Below are 19,539 nucleotides of genomic sequence, written 5' to 3'. Positions count from 1 at the left end.
TTTCGCTTTCACCTAAATTCCTATGCATATGGGGCTGATTATTAAATTTCGCTTCCAGGATGTTTTTAACCATTCATCTGTCCACCATACATATCATATTTAACCGGTATTACTGCGTCTATATTTACATATATACTGATATATGAATTCGCCTATATTTTCATGTCTCAGTCCTAACATTGTAATTTTAGATCGGATCCGTTGCTTCCTTGTTGAAACCGTATTCATGCATAAAATTCGCTGAAGAAAATCTTATACAGAACTCAAACAGATCTCCTGCATGGGTGGTTTTGAATTTATCAGCACATTTTGTCACATGAGATCAAATGCATATAAAGTTTACATACTTTGTCGTTACTTGAGAAGAAAATATAAAACATATATAGCCTCCTACCGAGAATTGATGTTTTTGTATTTCACATGTTAATGTCCTGACGAGCTTAATGGCATATATCAAATTAAATAAATACAAGTCTAAGCCCGTGATTGATATATCTGGGAAAATTGTGCAATTCAGAACTTCAAGCGTATTTTCTTTAAAATTCCTACTCCTATAGCTATTCAATTAGTATGACATTTTGCAGAAGCAATAAAAATGAATCAATTGTATGCACGATAGGATATACACAGGTAAATGTCAGAGGTACATGTCTGTTACTTCAATCTACATGTAATAGGCTTTGTAGAATCAATGGATACATCCACTTGTTCCTATCCTGAACACATTATAAATTGATTAAATTTGGCCGCCTAGTCTCGCATGCAGATACAGCGATTGCGCTACTAAAATATATAAAGTTTGATCATGCGCAAATGGTCACCAGCTGACCCCAAGATTTTGGGATTATTCACACTTGAGTGAACTTGAGAAAACGCCAACAGAACAACGTCACAACTTTCCCTTGACCCCGGGGACTAAGTTGATTATAATGCGTTTGAGAGTGTTGACTGAAGTTTTCTGATTCCGGTTTATGTCACCAGTGGAACCAGGTTATCAAGATGAGGATATTTTTGAAAAATTTAATCAACAAGCTTAAAGAAATTAAATTTAATTCTAATGGAATTTCATAGAGATTTAAAACCTCAAGCTTTATTCATAAAGATCAGTAGAACAACGGAGTGTAAATTCTAACGCCTGCTTTCCATTTAATCGCGAGTGTTGTGAACGTGTCAAGGTGGCTGATGTCACTGCATGTTTCTACGTGTATACATACAGTTAACTAACTATTACTGATTTGAATACAGAAATAAAGACAAATCTACACCCGGACTATTTCTCATTGGTGAAAATCGGACTTGTTCACGACAATAACGACAAAATGGAAAGTAGGTTTGGGAGTTTGTTTTATGCCAAGAACGTCTGACCTCGTTACAACTGTTTTCCTGTTTTTCATACACACCAGTGCACGTATCACGTAACTGGAAGGCGGGTTTATTAAAGCAATTTCTTTCAGCTTATATGCACGCCGCATGCGTTCATGGAAATTATAATACCCTGCGCCTCCTTATCACTGAGGTACTTGGACTTCCACTGATCTATAGTTTTCAGTAAACTGAATATCATGGTAACTGATTGTCATGTTAAAATATTATGTTAAACTACTATACAATTAGATTACGTTCACACGGGAGGGTACGATGGTACGTGCTCGAATTCGTCCGGTTTTCTCGTGTGAACACGTAGAACCGGTCAAATTGTTATTCATTTTCACCATGTGAACACATGAACCGGAGCCGGAGGAATTTGAGTGCGGTCCATGCATCATTCATCCTGTTAGTTTATATGAAAATCAACCTGAAATTACGTTGTCTCGTCTTATAAACCTATTATTTACGTGTATTTATATAGCAGACAATCTTAGCTATATTCATTGTTCACAGTCGAGTTGAATGTGAGGACATATTGGCATTTTCCGGTTTTTGCCAAATTTTAGATCGGTTTTTCGATTTTTGCCCAAATGTGGGTGGTTGATTTTGTACAGTCGGTTTTTGGTTTTTAGAGAAATCTTCTAATGGTTTTGCCTTTGTTTGAGGCACAGTTTGAAGTTAGTATATACCATTTGCCGTGCCACAAAAGCTCTCAAGGTTGCGTTGGTTTGCACCAATATAATTTTCAACGAAATCACGGATGTATGAGACCCGTTTTATTCGCCGCGTATTACACATATGCCATTAAATACATTGAATGACAGTGCATGGTTGATAGCTGTAATGCCTTATTATTTATTGCACACATGCATTGCATTGTTTCGCCAGTTGTGATTTGTGAAATACCGTGGATGAATAGGGGATAACAAACCGTCTAGCGTGACATCATGGCTGACTTTCGGAAATTGATATTCTTATAAACCTTCGTGCATGTTGAAAATAAAAAGGAATGGTTAATTTCAGTAGCATCAGATTTATTGGCATTGCTATAGCCCAAATCATTTTCAATTAACTTCATATCATAATCGCGACATATAAATTCATGCTGATGTAAGCAGCACTGCATGGGTGTGATAAAGCAAATTGTTTCTTACGCAATGACCTAAATATATATTACATAAAGACCACATTTGGCATATGACTCGATTTAGCTCATCCAATATTGATGTTTGAAACAAGTCTTACAGAGTTCCTTCACAGTCAAAGTAATCATTTATTAAATTCATTTTAAATGCGAAACTTTTGCAAAGGAAAAGTAAGCATTGAATTCAAAGAAATTTCTTTAAAAAACTACCTTTTATACATGCACAATTTCACGCAGCGAAACGTTCTCTGTGACTTCAGAGGAAAAAAATTGCGTTTACATGCACTAGGTGCAAGATGACCCGGCGTGTTGAAATGAATTTTCCGGTGGTTATTTGTATAAATACAATCCTTGGACAAGTATAAGCTGGCTCACATTCACGCCTTGTATAATCTATTGCATTTTCTTTATCTTTGTTATACAAAAATATTTCATCATTTCAGTGATGTTTCTTTATCAAGGTTTTGTATAATTCGAGAATTTTATTCCATTAAAGGAATTATCGAGTTTTTTTTCAGACTAAACTAAAATTACTAAATCAGTCGAAATTTTGATAAAAAAAATATTCAATTTCCCGTATATGAACGTCGCAGGAAAGCAACCTCGACAAGTGCCGTAGACTGTCTTATGCCGAACGCATAAAAAACAATAGATGATGCAGTCGAGATCATGTGCTTAGCACATGCATGAGAAGCAAGACGTTTGAAAAGGTATACCTCGTCATATGTTTTATATACAACCTTTACTTTCTGAACCTTCCCAATACAAAAGGATATTTTATTTCGGCAAGTTTTCACTATATTCTATAATTACTTGCGTCTTACAACGCTCCAGGTGTGAATTTGCTAATACAGATTCTTACTGAACAATCTCGTCCGGGCCGGAAGGTCTTTCTTGAAAATATACCACACATTCATCACTTTACTGCATGCAGCGCCAGCGGTTTACGAGTCACGTGGGCACATGCATGACCTTGGATCAGCAAATATACAGTTACAAAGACCAATCAAGGCCACGCATGCAGTCGGGAAAAATAAAGCATGAACGCGTAATCGATATTTGCTTGACACACATGATGACACAGTTGATAAGATAATACTCATAACAATGGAAAATATGCCTTTGTTATCACGACCGAATCGAAACAACAAATTGAATGAATTCTGTCTCTACCCCTTGTCGATATATAAACACGTTTGATGCTTCGTAGTTTAACCTTGAATTGAAATAATATTTAATAATATTTAGACTTCAATCATGCACGCTAAAAAATTAAGAAGATTCTGTCATTTTTAATGAAAAAAATTTCAACGGTGTCAACGAGGATATACCATTAAAAAAAACACACGAAATCGCCGCCAAAAAACATGACCTTCAGAATGACGTTCTGATGACGATTTCAAAACTAAATGCGCTTTTTTTAAGGTTATTGTCAATTGAATATTGTGTCATGTAACGAACGTAAACTACTATAGTGCTTTACTGTATACGCGTATACATCATGGCCATAGGATGAATTACGACAACTGAAAACCAGGCTTTGCGACGTTAAATGTTACAGGTAACATGCATATCATCTATAAATAATTATTGTTCTTAATCTCAGTTTTACAAAAGCTGTAATTCGAAGAATTTTAGTATTAAAATACTGCGAGATCATGGTCGACCTTTATAAGCTTGTTAAACTATGAAAGCAGGAAAATCCCAAAGTTAATGTGGTTTAACCCGATCTCCGATGCGTTCAAAACAACCTCGTACCTCGGGTTTTCGTCCCCGCCCACGAGTAAAGACCCTGGGAACGAGGTTACGTGCAAAACGGGCTGGGGACATTTCCTGTTGTTTAATAACCCCGGATTTTGCTGCGCAGCATTCTGAGTCATAACTGAATAGTATAAAATCAAATCAAAAAAATAAAAACGATGAAGTGAAGTTTTTTATTTCTGCATACGTGGTGATGTCATATAAAGCCTATACTATCTATTTGGGTTATTGTATTGCATGACTATATATTGCAAATGCCTTACATTAACATAAGGTATAAAATATATTTTAAAGTTAACTGGAAAATTTTCAAAATCCATTTTATGCATGGAATAGTATGAATGCTGGTTGAAAATGGTATTGAAATATGATATCAATAAAAAATGTTATTTCCATACTCTAGATATAGAATGAAAACAGTTTGGGCATATCCCCATGAATATCCCCATGAATATTCCCATGCATATCTCCATATCCCCATGAATATCCCCATGAATATCCCCATGAATATCCCCATACCCCAGGCATATTATGGATTTTGAGAAACGGTGTTTCCAGTTGGTGTTTCCCGTCATGCATTCATATATCTATACACTAAAATACTACGAAATTATTTTAATACTAATTACATCCGGTAGCTATGTTACAAATATCGCAACAGGATGTAGAATGTCATTTTGTTACCATATCTAAAACTTAAAATCTTGGTCACGTTTAGATTATAAAACCCAAGATAGCCATATAATACTTCACTAAGCATCGTCTTATATCTTATTACTCGTAAGGACGAGATCTCGCTTCGCTCAGGCGGGATATCTCGGCAGAGCTGGGCTGGCCCAGTTCCATATGAATGCAACTTTACAATCATAGTGATGATATAATATGTGCAGCGACGTCCCGGCACTGCCGTTCTATTCCGGCTCATATGAACAGGTCTTATAAATTAAAGGTTTTAACAAAACATGTTTTATGAACAGGCCTATAAACCGAAACCACGCCCTGTTGATCCGGCGCAATGTTGAACGAGAACATTAACTCACATGAACAAAGTCACAAGCTAAATGGAGTTACATTATATATATTAATATGTATATAGCGAACTCGACGAAGTGGTCTAATATTATTTTCCCTACCTATATATATATAAAATTATGCATCTAATATAAACCACTATAGATGCCATATGTTTCAATTATATGAAATATATATAGATTTATGATTTTTCCACGAAAGCCAGGTGAATGTCATTAGAGTTCTGTCATAGGAGGAACTTGTTTAGAAGAATAGTAGTCTCGCTAAAAAAGACATAATTCCATGAATTTGATAAATTTAAAAATTTAGTAGGCTTCATAAGTTACCGTCGAATAATTTAAAATTTAAATTATGCTTTTAATTGTTATATATTATAAACTACTATATTATTAGTTATTCACAAAGAATCTACTTTGTTAATATATAAAATCGTCAAACCTGATCACTTGATACTGAAATCTTGTCCGAAGGTCTGAAAAATAGGTTTTACCATATCACACTTTTATTCATAGTTATCTAGGTCGAACACTGTAGACAGTATTTTCCGTTAGCTTAGAAAAAGGCTTGTTTGTATGTTACCACACTTTAAATATCTAAACATCTCAGTCATTAGCATCAGCGATTCACTAACATGCGATTGACTAGAAATCTTAACTTCCATACTAAGTTATCGCAGTATGTAGGATATCCTGATTCTGGGATACCCTATAGCCTCTCCTATATTTCACTTTCATGGTGAAGTAATTTATTGGTTCTGTATAGAAATAAAACGCAGGATTACATTGTAATCTAATCCGGTATTTGTAACAGACTATCTATTGGGATTATACACAAAGAAATGGTAAAACATAGTGCTAAAAGGGAATGAAAGTAGTTTCAAAACTATAAACAGCTACTTTAACAATACCTTTGGTTGCGTATAGGAGGGGCAGTTGCATGTTTATTTCTATATCGTTCTTCATCACGAATCACCACAGGTCGCCCAGTATCAACATCGGTAGCAACATCTGACGAGTTCAAAAGTTTATCGAGTGCTGTCCGTCTCTCTGCTGCTGAGGCAGAGTGATGCCGTGGTCCACTGTCATTACGTGGTTTATCATCAACATCAGTGTTCTTGATGCTGGCGATCTTTCGCTCCTCGCTGTAGTTGCCATTATGGTTTCCGCTGTTTGGTGGAGGAGGAGGGGCATGGGAAGGAGGTCTCGATTCACTGTTCTTTTCTAATAGTCTGCGTTCCTTGGCTTTCAGCGGTTTTTCGACAGTCATTGGACGAGCCATCATACTGGTCTCCTTGAATGACTCGACTTTTTTTACTTTATTTCGTAATTTCGCACCTGGACCTAATATAAAGAAGCATGAATTAAAACTACTTGATCTTTTGCAAATCCGAGACCCTCCATGTCTTTACTAATATAGTCAAACTAGATAGAAGTCAGATACTGAAAAGACAACTGTTGTTTAAAACATCGCGATGTATGTACTATAGCGATGTACATATGTTGATTTAACTCCAAAATAGCACCACTCAAATTTCTTTATTTTTGCATGGAGTAGTAAGATAAATGAAATTTTTGTGGTTATGCATCACCGCTAAATCTGATTAAATCACAAGATCTTCAGTTTTTTACAAACCACGATGATAGGTAGAGATATATCATTAAAAACATACCAAAGTAAGTCGGTGGTTTTAATATCCGTAACTGCCTGATGGAATTCCATCCTTTATCTCCATCGTCATAATGGACATAATACTTCTGTCCCTCGATCTTGATGACATTACCAGAGAGGTAAGCAGAGATGGACGACCAATGAGCAATAACTCTCGTATTAATTTGAATATCCTCAGGATTAGGATCCATGTCAAACACAACACAATCATCTGCATCTCTTTCGTGAGCAATTGTGTCTTCATTGTTGAACTTGATGTGAACCTTCTCGCCCAACCCGGTCACAACGCCTTTATAATAATCTCCGTTTAATGCCTTGGCCCAAACTTTGGAACCAACTCGGATATATCCTAAGCAGAATACGAGTCAGTACAAAAGATCACTATATCCAACCATGCAGAATTGCTCTTATTTTTATATCGTTTCATTCTCATCATTTACCTAATACAAATATCTATTCAAAAACTATATTTTGGCTTACCTACAGTTGATCGTTTTGAGTACCTTTCGCTTTGTGTTCTGCACAAAATAAAGTAGGAAAATTTGAACGAATCAAACATTGGTCAGTTCTAAAGTGAGAATTCCTTTGAGGATTTGTGATATAGCTCAGGCATGCAAAGGGTAATAAACTACTGAGTTGAATGTACAAACATGGAAATTCTTTCGCACAATTCTGATGCAATTTTTCACCTCTCAATCCTCATCTGTTTTCTTGCACTTTTCTTTGCCTCGGAATTGACCTGATGTTGGGTTCGTCCACTACATTTTCAAACGTAATATAAGTTAATTCACTCCCCGATGTTTTCTGAGCAAAAATAGAAAAAACTACAAAAACGTAATACCTGAATCTAAACTTGGATCCTCTTCGGAAGAAACTTGCAGTAGATACTGGCCTCTCACCGGTTTTTACCAAACTGCAACAAAAATGAAAATAATGGTAAAATATAATAATGGTTTTTACTACAATATTAGCAGGATCGTTTTACTTTTTACACCTTTCAACATAACATTTTTATATACCAGAGTGGCAAAAGTTCAACTTTCCTCAAAGTTTGGAAAACCTTCCTCAAAACGATTTCACGTTACAGTCTTACTGAGTCAAGTGTCAGCCAGCGTAATGTCATATTGTTTTTTTTTTCGGTACATGCATGTGATTAATTAGAGTGTTCAACTTTGAACCTTCCTCACAAACCTCATTCATAGTAAACCTTCCTCATGGGTAGTACCTGTGTACCCGCAGTTTTTTTTGTATATAAACCAAATTTATAGAGCGGAAGCATAATATTATGCCATGCCTGTTATGCCTTCCTGCTATATAGGCTTACCGGAAGAAAGAATGGTTCTCCACAGCCGCTTTCCACATTTGTTTGCTGGCCTTTGCAGAAGACAACGTGAAGGAAAATGGTTCGTGTACTGATGGAAGCTGAATAGAAAAACGTAGCGATTAAGTTACAGTTACATATTACATCGACAGCAGAGACAATAATCAACAACCCTTTAATTCTTTGTAAAATTTCTATTTTACAAAGTGCACAATGGGACATTAATGTTTGAATTAACCACAAGATATGGTGAAAAATTAGGACGTTATTTGTTACTAACCTCTGCTTTCTCAACGACGATATTAAAACGATTTCTTTTAAAAGACAAACTCGTTATCCTGGGCCTATAAAATAATTCGAAAATACATGTAATTGGTCAATTTAATTGGTATCCTACAAAAAAACTAGTTTCATATTCATTTTCAAGCGCAGAAGACTTCAAAAATCTACTTCAAAAGAGCGTGCATTAAAAGGAATATTTTTTGTCTCACCAAGCATGTGTGGCGGCAACTTGATTATCATCCTGAATAACGATAATTCCTTTGTGCGAAAGACCAATTTTGTATTTGACACGGTTTTTGTCTCCCTATAGAAGGTTTTTCAAAGAAATATTTTATTTTGTATAGTCTTAACGCTTATACTTCCTCCCTTTCTTCCCGAGGAAAGGGAGCCTTGGAGGTCACACGATATGTGGAATTCCAACAAATATTAGATTGGCGTTTGGCTGTGTGTTAGTTTGATCTCAGCAAAAATTACATATAATGTGACTAATAAGGCTGTATGTAGATAGCTTTTATTGTTATGTAGCATTATGTATGCAAATGATGACAAAAAGGTGCGTTGCGTGGTATTTGATCAGTAACTTTTCCCCTGTAAGCAATACCGTAGTCACGTAAATATCTGGGGGATGTAGCTACATATATAATCGACGGTCGTACATATATAAAGCACTGTACGTCTTATATAAAGCATTGTAAACACACGAGCCTTTTATGGTCATAAAAATTGAACATATACTGTATATTGACTACGTAATTCACTGGATTGTTCTGTGGGAATTTAAAAGCTCGCTAAAAGCACTCACCATTACGTCATACTGATGCATGCCATAGGATTCAATAGTTTTTATAATCTTCAAAAAGGCAACTTCACAATCTGCTGGATTCAGTCCACTGAAATTACAGGTATAACAACAGGTCAACATAAGAAAACTAGATTTAAAACTTAAAAAAACGCAATCTCCAAATTTCCAGATATCCACTTAAATATTGAAGCTCGAAAACTTATTTCCCTGGGAACATTAAGGAGCATGCATTATAACTACAACAAACCAGAGCGCTCAAATGGATACGTGAATATTAATTATGCATCCACTTAACCGGAAAAGTACATAACATAATGGAATATAATTAGAAGATCAAAATTTCCAGGAAACTAAAATCTTTTGTGCTTGGAGAACAAAGAAGACATTTTGGGAAATTCCAAAAAAGATTTCTTGCATTTTTTGGAGACGTCTCGTAGTAAAAGCTTATCTAACTCTGCGTAAATATGTGAATAACCGAATGACAATTGGTGCACCTCATTAGTGCATATCATTTGCTTTAATAGCTGCATGATCATACAGCTGTCTGCACGTTTTCATGCAATTGGGTGTTAAATTAGTTAATACGTGACAATATGAAATTACGTACGCGTATTGCCGATGTTTTCGATGTATCTCTTTTTCCAGTTCAGTCGTCTATTTTCAAAAAGAAAAAAAATAAGATCGATCGCCCATTTAAGACTTGCAACGACATATATATTCAGTCCTACAAATCAATATTGCAACCACATATTCACACACACGACTCAACTACGTGATCACAGAGCAACTCGCCATATGTACGTTATATTACATGTACTTACATATGAATTTCTAACAATTTTCGACAAATTATTTTTGCAACTAACAGTACCTGGTCTGGTATGAATTTGAAGTCACTGATGTAATCATGTTCGTGTAATTCCGGATCAAAATCGCCAAGCTCCGCTATATTTTAGAAAAATTCAAATAATCTCAGATATTATTGGTAATATTATAGCTACAATACCATTATCATCATTGCTCTAGTGCTGTAACACATCAAATACATCGCATTTTGCGTCAACAAACTCGATCTTTTTATAAAAAATAAGATTATTACAGCTATAACACTAAGTAGCTTATACACGCAAGTTGCTCAAGAGCTTTATACAGAAGTTATTGCTTACATTGTAAGCTGTATGCTGCCAATTCCACCAATTTCTTTAAAGGAACATTTAACCTTTAATTCGAACATCAAAAGTATTTAAAAAATGAACAAAAAAATAGAGTACAAAAGACAAAGTACGGAAAACTTAGAAGCAAGTGCATGACTTTGGCTATGTGCACACGGTGACGTTTTCAAGCGTTTTCATATTCGTTTTCACGCCAAAACGGTTTCAAACACTGTCAATTTACAATAGAAGTTGAAACTATATGTGGACAGGGCGTTCAAGCAATAAAATAGACAAAAACGATTTTGAAAACGGTCGAAAACGACGCCGGTGTTCACAAAGCTTTTGTATGTAACTTTGAAATTAATAGAGTACAAGTCATACTGTACAGGTAGCAAAGTGCACCAAATACTCAACACAAGTTTCTGCTGACAATGTACTTAGCAAAATACTATAACAACCTGAGCTAGGGGCTGGAATTAATAAAATGACAGTAATGACAATATATATTGACGTGAGGATTGACGAGTGTGTCTTTGAAAGGACACAAAAAACAAAGCAACCGTAATATAACCATTACTGTACGTAGCTGACACATTACATACAATACAGAAACACGCGTGATACCAGTTACGTCAGAAATATGTCACTATTTAGTATTTTATTCATACGTTAGATGATGTTCATGCGACTATATGTTCAATATACCTTTTTGCCAAAATATCTTGCTTTAGTTGTAAAAAGAAATGATATCTACAATTGGAGAGAAACGGTGTAAAATAACGCACAACGAATGTCAGAATGATTCGTTTAATTCTTTAGTATGCCCAAGTCTTCAAATGCAATTCAAACAATAGATAATGTGATAATAAACCTCATTATCATCTCATTATCTATCGTTTGAATTGGTCAACGCGATCGACCAAAATTCCACGTACCCATAACCTAGGCCTTATCTTATACAACTTAGCATCAACTGTGGTATAACAACTGCCTTAAATAGACAAAACACTTCTCTACGTTTCGACCTGAGGGCCTTCGTCAGGGGAGTTAGTATAGTAAACTCCCCTGACGAAGGCCCTCAGGTCGAAACGTCGAGAAGTGTTTTGTCTATTTTAGGCAGTTGTTATACCACATTTGATGCTAAGTTGTTTGAAGACGCTGCCACGCTGCTCCCTGGTTATACTGGAACTTATCTTATTATATAGTATATTATATAATGGCTTATTCAATAAAAACATAATTACACGTTTTTTGATATTATGTAGTTACACACCTTGTTAGTTCCTCACTTAACCCATGAGGTTCTGCAGCATAGAACTTAACACGGAAGTTGAATGTATAAGGCGCATGTCCTAAAATATAAATGGCACTTCAATTCAATAGGATGATCACAGAATTCACATTGAAACTACGATTTTAGAAATGCAGCTATTGGGCTACAAGAATATGACAATTGGTCTCGCAGAAAATTACCAGACACTGAAATGAACTGCGGATGTTTTGCAACTGGTTATCATAGAATGTTATACTTTAGTGAAGAAATACAAGACATGTTTCCATGCATGTACACAATACCTCGCATTTGTTTTTTAATCCTTTTTAATGGATCTAACCAATGCTGCAAAGTTTAAATAAATTGCATTAAACAAAATTAACACTCATCCAACTGACAGGTTGTATGTTAAACACAATGATGTTCCAAGTAGACCAAACTACTAGCAGAGTTTTTCAAAATGATTACATGAAACATTTGGAGGAGTTAAGGAGGATGTAGCAACAATGAATTATTTCAAAAGACAGTGGAGCTTCCATCCAGTTACTGTGATTTCACACTGAAGCACTGAATAAGGCTGGATTTCCTCCACTTTATTTGTATATTTTCTTTTGAAACGAGAACAGTCAAGCTGAATTAATTTATTTATTCTGTCAAAATTCAAAAGAAGATATTCAAATATTTTGTTAGTGAACCATTTCCCTGCAAATTCCACCCTGAAGCACAACAATACAAAAAGTAGCATAACTAATAGGAATGCAGCATTTGGAATATGTCATTTTGCTTATGCTTTTACTAAATATATATAAATTTAACCAAATTAAAACAAACACTTACCGAGACTTTCAGAGAATCAGTAAATTGCAGTCCAAAGTATTCTTTCTCAATTAGATCCAGGTTTTTGTTCACCAGGCTGATTAGCTCTTCCCCAATTGATTTTTTCTTAAAATACATAAATATTTCTTTAGAAGTTATCAAATAAGACTTGGATAAATAAATTGTTCAGATTTCTCAAATATTCATTCCCAGGGAAAGTTGATAAAAATCCTAACACAATATCCAGAGCTTCTCAATCAACTGACAATTGGGAGATTTAAGAGATTTTGATACAGATTGCTGTTGTTTGTCAGGTAAATATAAATTTAAGAAGTGGAAAACAAGAGTATGGCTGCATGTGAGAAATGCAATGATGAACACTTTCATAACACTAGTAACTAGCCATGTTGTATGCTCAAGTAAATGGAATAAAAAATCTAAAATTATTCGTGAGTGCCCCTGTGCCTTGTGGAAGTAGGCTAAAGGGTGATTCTCTGGTCACACATGTGATAATACTATTCTATTTTGTTACATGCAAAATATAAAGCCTGAAAAAACGTGTGTGACCAGATAATAACCCTAAACAGTACTGTACTCAACTACCCACTATTCTTAACTTTAATATAGTTCTTCTCAACTGGTAGTCAGGGGTTAAACACTTTTTCAAGATATATTTGAAATCCATTGATATTTTAAGGTCAGAAAATTTGCAGGAAGGTAATAATTACAAATGCACAATGTCATACAAGTAGCTTGTAAAAGAATTCTTTGTAAGATATCACAACTAAAAATGAATAATAAGTGCAACCTTGGTGAGGCACATAAACAAACGAAAATGGGTAAGTCGTAGTTTCCTTTAGAGGTGGGAGGTTAAGACCTCTTTGTTATTTCTTCACAAAAATAATAATTGAACTCAATTTCACATCTTGAAAACGTTTAACCAATCTATGCCTAACCTTTCCACAGGGATAAATTTGAACCACCCATGGTCATGTTATGGGATTGACCAAAATTTCTATTAGCCTAACAGTAGTTTGAGTCAATGTAATTTTTATCCTACAATAATTTCTAATTTCAAGCAGATGCCTTCAGTCTTCTCATACCAAGTACTGACTAACGCAAACATTGTACAAACAAAAATATTATCATTACTCAATATTCCATTTTCGTTCATAATCATGTTTTATAAGGCGACGAGTGAAATGTTTTTAATCAATGTTGACCTGGGAATTATGTTACATGTTGATCGAGACACAAGCATTTACTATATTGGCTTGTTTTCGTTTACTTTATGCCTGCAACAGGAATTTAGTTAACTCAAGCCCATTACAGTAAAACAGGCATACGGTCATACAGACTAGAATTTGTAAAGATACATGAGCCCTATTTTCTAGTGAGACCTAAAACAAATATAACACTTTCGAAATACTGAAATATTTTGGTGTACGCTATCTTAAACCAGATATTGCGTCGGGAAACTTTTTAGTTGGATAGTTTTGATAAAATAACGGGCAATTCAGAGGCATATTCTGCCACAGCTTTTAAAAACAGATTCTGAAAAGCATTTCAATTTAAAAGGAGGCTAAATTACTAAACAGCATGCAAAATTTTCTTGGAATGTCGTCGGACCATAGCAAATATACTCCCATGTAGACAAACAGATTACAGAAACAATTCACTTGTCTTGCGTTTATCTACATTTTAACAAATATTTTCTTTTAAAACTTACATCTAAATTAAATGATAAAACGTTCCCATCCAACAAATTGACTTTACAAGCAATGCTATCTTTATCCTGACTCTTTCCATCAGAGTAATCCTGTAGTCTTCTTGTCGGCCGACTAGTTCCACGGCGGCTGAACCTTCGACTTAAACGTCGGATTAAAGACATAATAATTAATAAAGAAAGTATTCGTTTATTACTCTGTATTCTGAAGTAAAAGGTTAAAATCTGTTGTTAAATTGGCTTCGAAAAGTCGAGATATCTAAGATATGAAAGCTCTAAAATAAAAACACATGTAAGCTGAGCCCGAGCCGTCTAGTTCTAACTCTAACTATGTGCAATCACAAAATATTTTTATGATCATTTTTGCATTTTTTTGCATTCTAAATTCTGATTTCTAATTATTATAATTTATCGGACGTGTTACGCAGGCGCATAATAAGCATAACATGCGCAGATTTTTTCGGCACTATAAGTAACTATTCAGACTAAGTGCTCAATTGTATTGAGCAAAATAAAAGATGTTTTCGACTTGCTTAGAGTACTGTATGACGGGTTAGATAAAACAATTGAAAGAATAGAATGAATCTTTGGTATGGTTGGGAAGAGAAAAGAAAAATATAATACCGCCTCTGGTGTCATGCAGTGTCATGAGCGGATAGGGGCTCTCTCGCGACAGTTATAAATTACAACTATCGATATGTGTAAACCTTGATTGTTCAAAAACCAAATTTTGAAGGCCGCTTTAATAATTTTGCAGTCCAGTTTTCTCTCATCAGTTTAACTGGACTGGCTATATATCACATTGACCATGGTATATGGAAGATCTACGGTACAGAAAAGTTGCCATTGTAGTATCCCATATTCATTCTAGCCGGGGCCTCATTCAACATATGGACTGAGAGGGGCCCCTCCATGTTGCCCCCAGTTGAGATTGAAGAACCAAAACCCCAGCTCACCCCAAACCCCCATTTCTACAATACGTTTATAGTAATGAAATTGAAGCCCCGTTTACACTACATTCAATTTCTTGGTACAGCACGATTGAAATACCGACCCGTATTAGTATTTTAGCAGTGCCGCATCAATAAATTGACTGTAGTGTAAACGGGGCTTGTGGAGCACAAAAAAGCTCAGATGAAGCGTTGTGCAGGATTCACAAAAAATAAAAAAGCTCAGTTTCAAGTAAAGCGTTGTGCAGGATTAATAAAAGACTGCAGTACGGATTGCTACATTACTACAGCTAAGTTAAAAAAAATCATTATCCGGTAGATAGCGTTATACAGCGTGCGTACAACCGGCCCCTTGAGATGTTCCCACAACCTGGAATTTTTTTGGTTTCTGTACGTTTCAGATTCTTAGCTGTTATGGCCTTAAACAATATGGTCGAAAACTTACTCGTTGTCGGTTGCAATTGTCGAAGTATTGGATGGACTATTAATCGTGTTTGAAACTTTCATTTCTGTATACTGTTGTAAAGAAAAGAGATTGATATCGTAATTAAATATCCACGTACAATCACAGTTAACGCGATCAAGGCGCGAGGCGCGTGGGTGATCGCGCGTGCAGCACGCGCATCACAGCAAGTTGTCATATGTTGCAGTCGAATGTGTAAAAATTAAATATTCAATTTCAATGTGTGATGGAGTGTTAAATTTCACCGCCTACTGTCTAAGTTATGGATTTATGTTGAGTTACTACGCTTCAGCATCGCTCTGGGAATTTTATACAATTCTATACACAATAATATCGTAAACATGTTTAGGTTAATTTAGATACTGAATATGTCTGTTGTAATATCATCACTGAAGCGAAAACGCGACAGTTTCGAAGCAAACGGCGATGTTTCTAGCGGAAAATACGAGGAAGACAACGATGTGCAGGAGCAAACCGGGCTTCTTTCGTCTATCAAAACTTTTTTGTGGTCGAATACACCGTCTAAGGAAAGCAAGAGTCCTCTTCCAGCAGCAAAGAGGCGACGAAAGAGTACTGATGTGAACAACGATTGCATGATTTCTTCATCGCCTCGTATAAACCGACCAAGGAAAATCAAGTGCAACACTAATAGTGATAAATTTGAAAATGACAATGATACTAACGTTGGCGCCTATCCCGAAGACAGTAAAACCGCCGAAACTACAAAACCACGTACCTCCATCCTCGGGACACTCTTCTCGCCCGTCCTGACACTATTCGGCAAAAACGGTGAACTAAAGACCGCTACATCTAGTAGTGGCGAACTTGTTGAATTGCCATCAATAAATGGAGGGAAATTGAACTCAAATTATAACTCTGTTTGCTCATGTGAGTCAACAAACGATGACTGTGAAGTTAATGGCGGGCAAGCGGGAATGAAGGATGAAAATGCCAACATCGAAGAGATCGATTCAAATCACTTGGAAACCGGAGAATGGCCTGACAATGATCCATATTACTTCTTGCGACATTTACCACCTCTCACTGATGCAATTCGTTCTCATTCAACGCCAGTGTTGCCTTTGAGAACACGTAGTACACCGGAGTACACATTGGTCTTGGACCTTGACGAAACGTTAGTGCATTGTAGTCTAAATAGGCTTGAAGATGCAGCCCTAACCTTCCCTGTACTTTATCAAAATATTTCATATCAAGTATTTGTACGTACGAGACCACATCTGCAACAATTTCTCGAGGAAGTCGCCGAATCATTCGAAGTCATTCTTTTCACCGCATCGAAACGGGTTTACGCTGATAAATTGATTAACATTTTGGACCCGAAGAAAAAGATTTTTCGGCATCGATTATTTCGTGAGCACTGCTTGTGTGTACACGGCAATTACATTAAGGATTTGACTATTTTGGGCAGAGATTTGACGAAGACAATGATTGTGGACAATTCACCGCAAGCTTTCGCTTATCAGTTGTTCAACGGCATTCCGATTGAAAGTTGGTTTGCCGATCATTCAGACAGGGAATTACTAGATTTGTTGCCGTTTTTGAATCATTTAGTGGAACAAGGAAGCGACGTACGGCCTGCTATTCGTGATCGTTTTAGGATGCATGAGTTACTTCCCGTGGGCATAGCATGAGGTGAGAAAAAGACAATGTTTATGTAGCTAAAACTGGCGCCAAAATTTACAAACAGTTCACGGAAGCAATGAATATGAAAGTGCTTTGCACTGATGCAAGCACTTGTTTTTATTATATTGATACAGATCTTGACATTAGTTCAGGGAAACCGCCGTTCTTAACAAAATATATGTTCGTATGTTAGTCAAGTTTGGTGGCTCTATGTAAAATAGAAAAGTTGTCCACCTGTTAAAAACAGCATGTTATTCCCGCCATATTATATTTCCATAAAAAGTTGATAATCGCCATGTCACATATTAACAAACGTACTAGATATAATTTAAAAGTAATAACGATATTTTAATGGAGTTTTTAAAGTCACTAACAATGTTAGTTTATATAATCCTTAAATGCATTTAAAGGAATAAATAACCGAAATTATCAACAGAAGTGTCACTCATTTTTAGGAATGGAATATACATAGTTCTGTTTGTCCTGTATCCAACAAGTTTTGAAATTTAGAACCACAAAGATTGCTGTATCATTTCTGGTTTTCTAAACCACTTCTTCCTTGCCCTATTCATCCATGCACAGACCAATCACTTAAATATGATTTTATAAATAACAGGAAAACGGCCATTCTTCATGTCAAATGTGTTTATGGCACATGAAGACAAAAAAAATCCTAATGGTTACAGCATGATATTTGCCCTATTTGACAAATAGCATTGAACAATCTGCCTGATCTTATCACATATTCGATTTCTATGAATGCTGACTGCTGTTCGTACATCAAAAGGCCATTCTTCATTCTGAACCAATTTAAGGTGGCTCTTCTTTTACTGGGTGGCTCACCCAATCAATCTTTCGATAGGAAAATAATTACTTTTTATTGTTGTGAAATATTTATACTTAATGAACATGGTGAGAAAGCAGCCTAAAAGTGTGGCAAATGTACATTTATATATGATGTAGTGCTGGATAGTTATACTTGCCTAAAAATCACATGGAGGTTCAACAGACTGACATACATCAAATTTGGCTAAAAAATTTACTTCATGCATTAGCTTTTTTAAAGATGCCTTATTAAAATTGATATCACATTCTTCCAACTTTGGAATTAATTAATTAAACCTAAGTTTCACCCAATCAATCTTTTTTCACCCATCATGTCATGGGCCAAAGAGAGGACATTTATGTATGAGTCATTTTTAAAAAATTTTTCATTTTTAAAGATTGATCAAGCAATCTCAAATAATCACCTAAGCAGTTCTTTCAAATGGTCAGTTATTTTGTCCTGAATAAAATTCTGCGCGACTGAAAGTGAAAATTCTGCACGAAAGAAGACAATTGGTTTCAAAAGATGCATAGGAATTAGGAAGCACGGTTTTACCCTTTTACAGTCAAAATTACCACCGTGCTCTTAAAACCATAATAAGTTTGCACATTCTCATTGCAGTCTTAATTGAGTTATTTACAATCAACCTCGTTCCCAGATTTACAATTTGGATTAGCAACGTGCTTTTTCACCTTAACTGATTGTCAGTGATTGAAGATTTTTTCCATACAAACGTCGTTCGTGATATTAGGAGGTTCCAAAGCTTAAAGCTAATTTCCAATCGGGTTCCATCAGTTCTGCGCATAATTATGCGGGGTCAAAAACAGGGACGCTAGAGAAGGGGGGCGCGAGGGGGCATTCGTTCCAGTTTCTCTTTGATTTTCACTTCACCAAGTCATGTCCGACATGTCGCCTTTTCGTCTCTGAACGCAAATTTGAAAATTGCCAAAATTTTGCATAGCGTAATATAGCGACACCGCGGAAACTGGTATAGACTTAGCCACAATTCTCAATACTTAGACTTCAAACTTGGTGAGAAAAAGATTTATAAATATTCAAAAAAATATGTCTTGCACAAAAGATTTGAAGCTTGCACCCAGCAAAAACGAATCGTCTGAATTAATAACCTTGTGTATACTTCTCAAAGCTATCAGCCTCACTACTATAAGCCTCAAAATGGCCATTTCACAGCTGTCAGATGTTAATGATAAGCTGTCACAAGATTGCAGAATGCGTATTCAGAAGAAAAATTGAACTTTTGTAAGATATTCAAAAGGTTTCTCTTTGATAGCGGTACAGAAATGCACAA

General features: G+C 35.6%; 2 protein-coding genes across 2 annotated transcripts; one reads left to right on the top strand and one right to left on the bottom strand.

Annotated features, from left to right (window-relative positions):
* Positions 1-4,458: 4,458 nt before the first annotated feature.
* LOC114527113 (band 4.1-like protein 5) lies at positions 4,459-15,812 on the bottom strand. Its single transcript, XM_028548722.1, has 20 exons — positions 15,743-15,812; positions 14,351-14,489; positions 12,643-12,747; positions 12,108-12,150; positions 11,806-11,884; positions 11,238-11,282; positions 10,545-10,597; positions 10,250-10,323; positions 9,986-10,032; positions 9,379-9,466; positions 8,786-8,880; positions 8,575-8,638; positions 8,298-8,395; positions 7,815-7,886; positions 7,663-7,731; positions 7,454-7,491; positions 6,975-7,322; positions 6,213-6,645; positions 5,744-5,777; positions 4,459-5,568 (listed from the first exon to the last, which is right to left on the bottom strand). The coding sequence occupies exons 1-20, from the start codon at positions 15,802-15,804 to the stop codon at positions 5,521-5,523; spliced, it is 2,034 nt and encodes a 677-aa protein (XP_028404523.1). The 5' UTR covers positions 15,805-15,812; the 3' UTR covers positions 4,459-5,520.
* On the top strand, positions 15,739-18,174 carry LOC114527114 (CTD small phosphatase-like protein 3). Its single transcript, XM_028548723.1, has one exon. It carries the CDS (start codon positions 16,129-16,131, stop codon positions 17,410-17,412), a length of 1,284 nt encoding a protein of 427 aa, XP_028404524.1. The 5' UTR covers positions 15,739-16,128; the 3' UTR covers positions 17,413-18,174.
* Positions 18,175-19,539: the final 1,365 nt, after the last annotated feature.

Source organism: Dendronephthya gigantea, unplaced genomic scaffold, assembly GCF_004324835.1.
Source record: "Dendronephthya gigantea isolate DGI-Jeju-01 unplaced genomic scaffold, DenGig_1.0 000043F, whole genome shotgun sequence".
Classification (NCBI taxonomy): Eukaryota; Metazoa; Cnidaria; class Anthozoa; order Malacalcyonacea; family Nephtheidae; genus Dendronephthya; species Dendronephthya gigantea.
This window is presented reverse-complemented; position numbering and strand designations above follow the sequence as displayed.

Bases quoted from the DNA above. Each gene is read 5' to 3' on its own strand.
- LOC114527113 (XM_028548722.1), bottom strand. From the start codon at position 15,804: ATGAAAGTTTCAAACACGATTAATAGTCCATCCAATACTTCGACAATT. The intron at 12,748-14,350 runs GTAAGTTTTAAA...ATGTATTTTAAG, and splicing joins TTTTATCATTTAATTTAGAT to AAAAAATCAATTGGGGAAGA. The intron at 7,323-7,453 runs GTAAGCCAAAAT...TATTCTGCTTAG, and splicing joins CTCAAAACGATCAACTGTAG to GATATATCCGAGTTGGTTCC.
- LOC114527114 (XM_028548723.1), top strand. From the start codon at position 16,129: ATGTCTGTTGTAATATCATCACTGAAGCGAAAACGCGACAGTTTCGAA.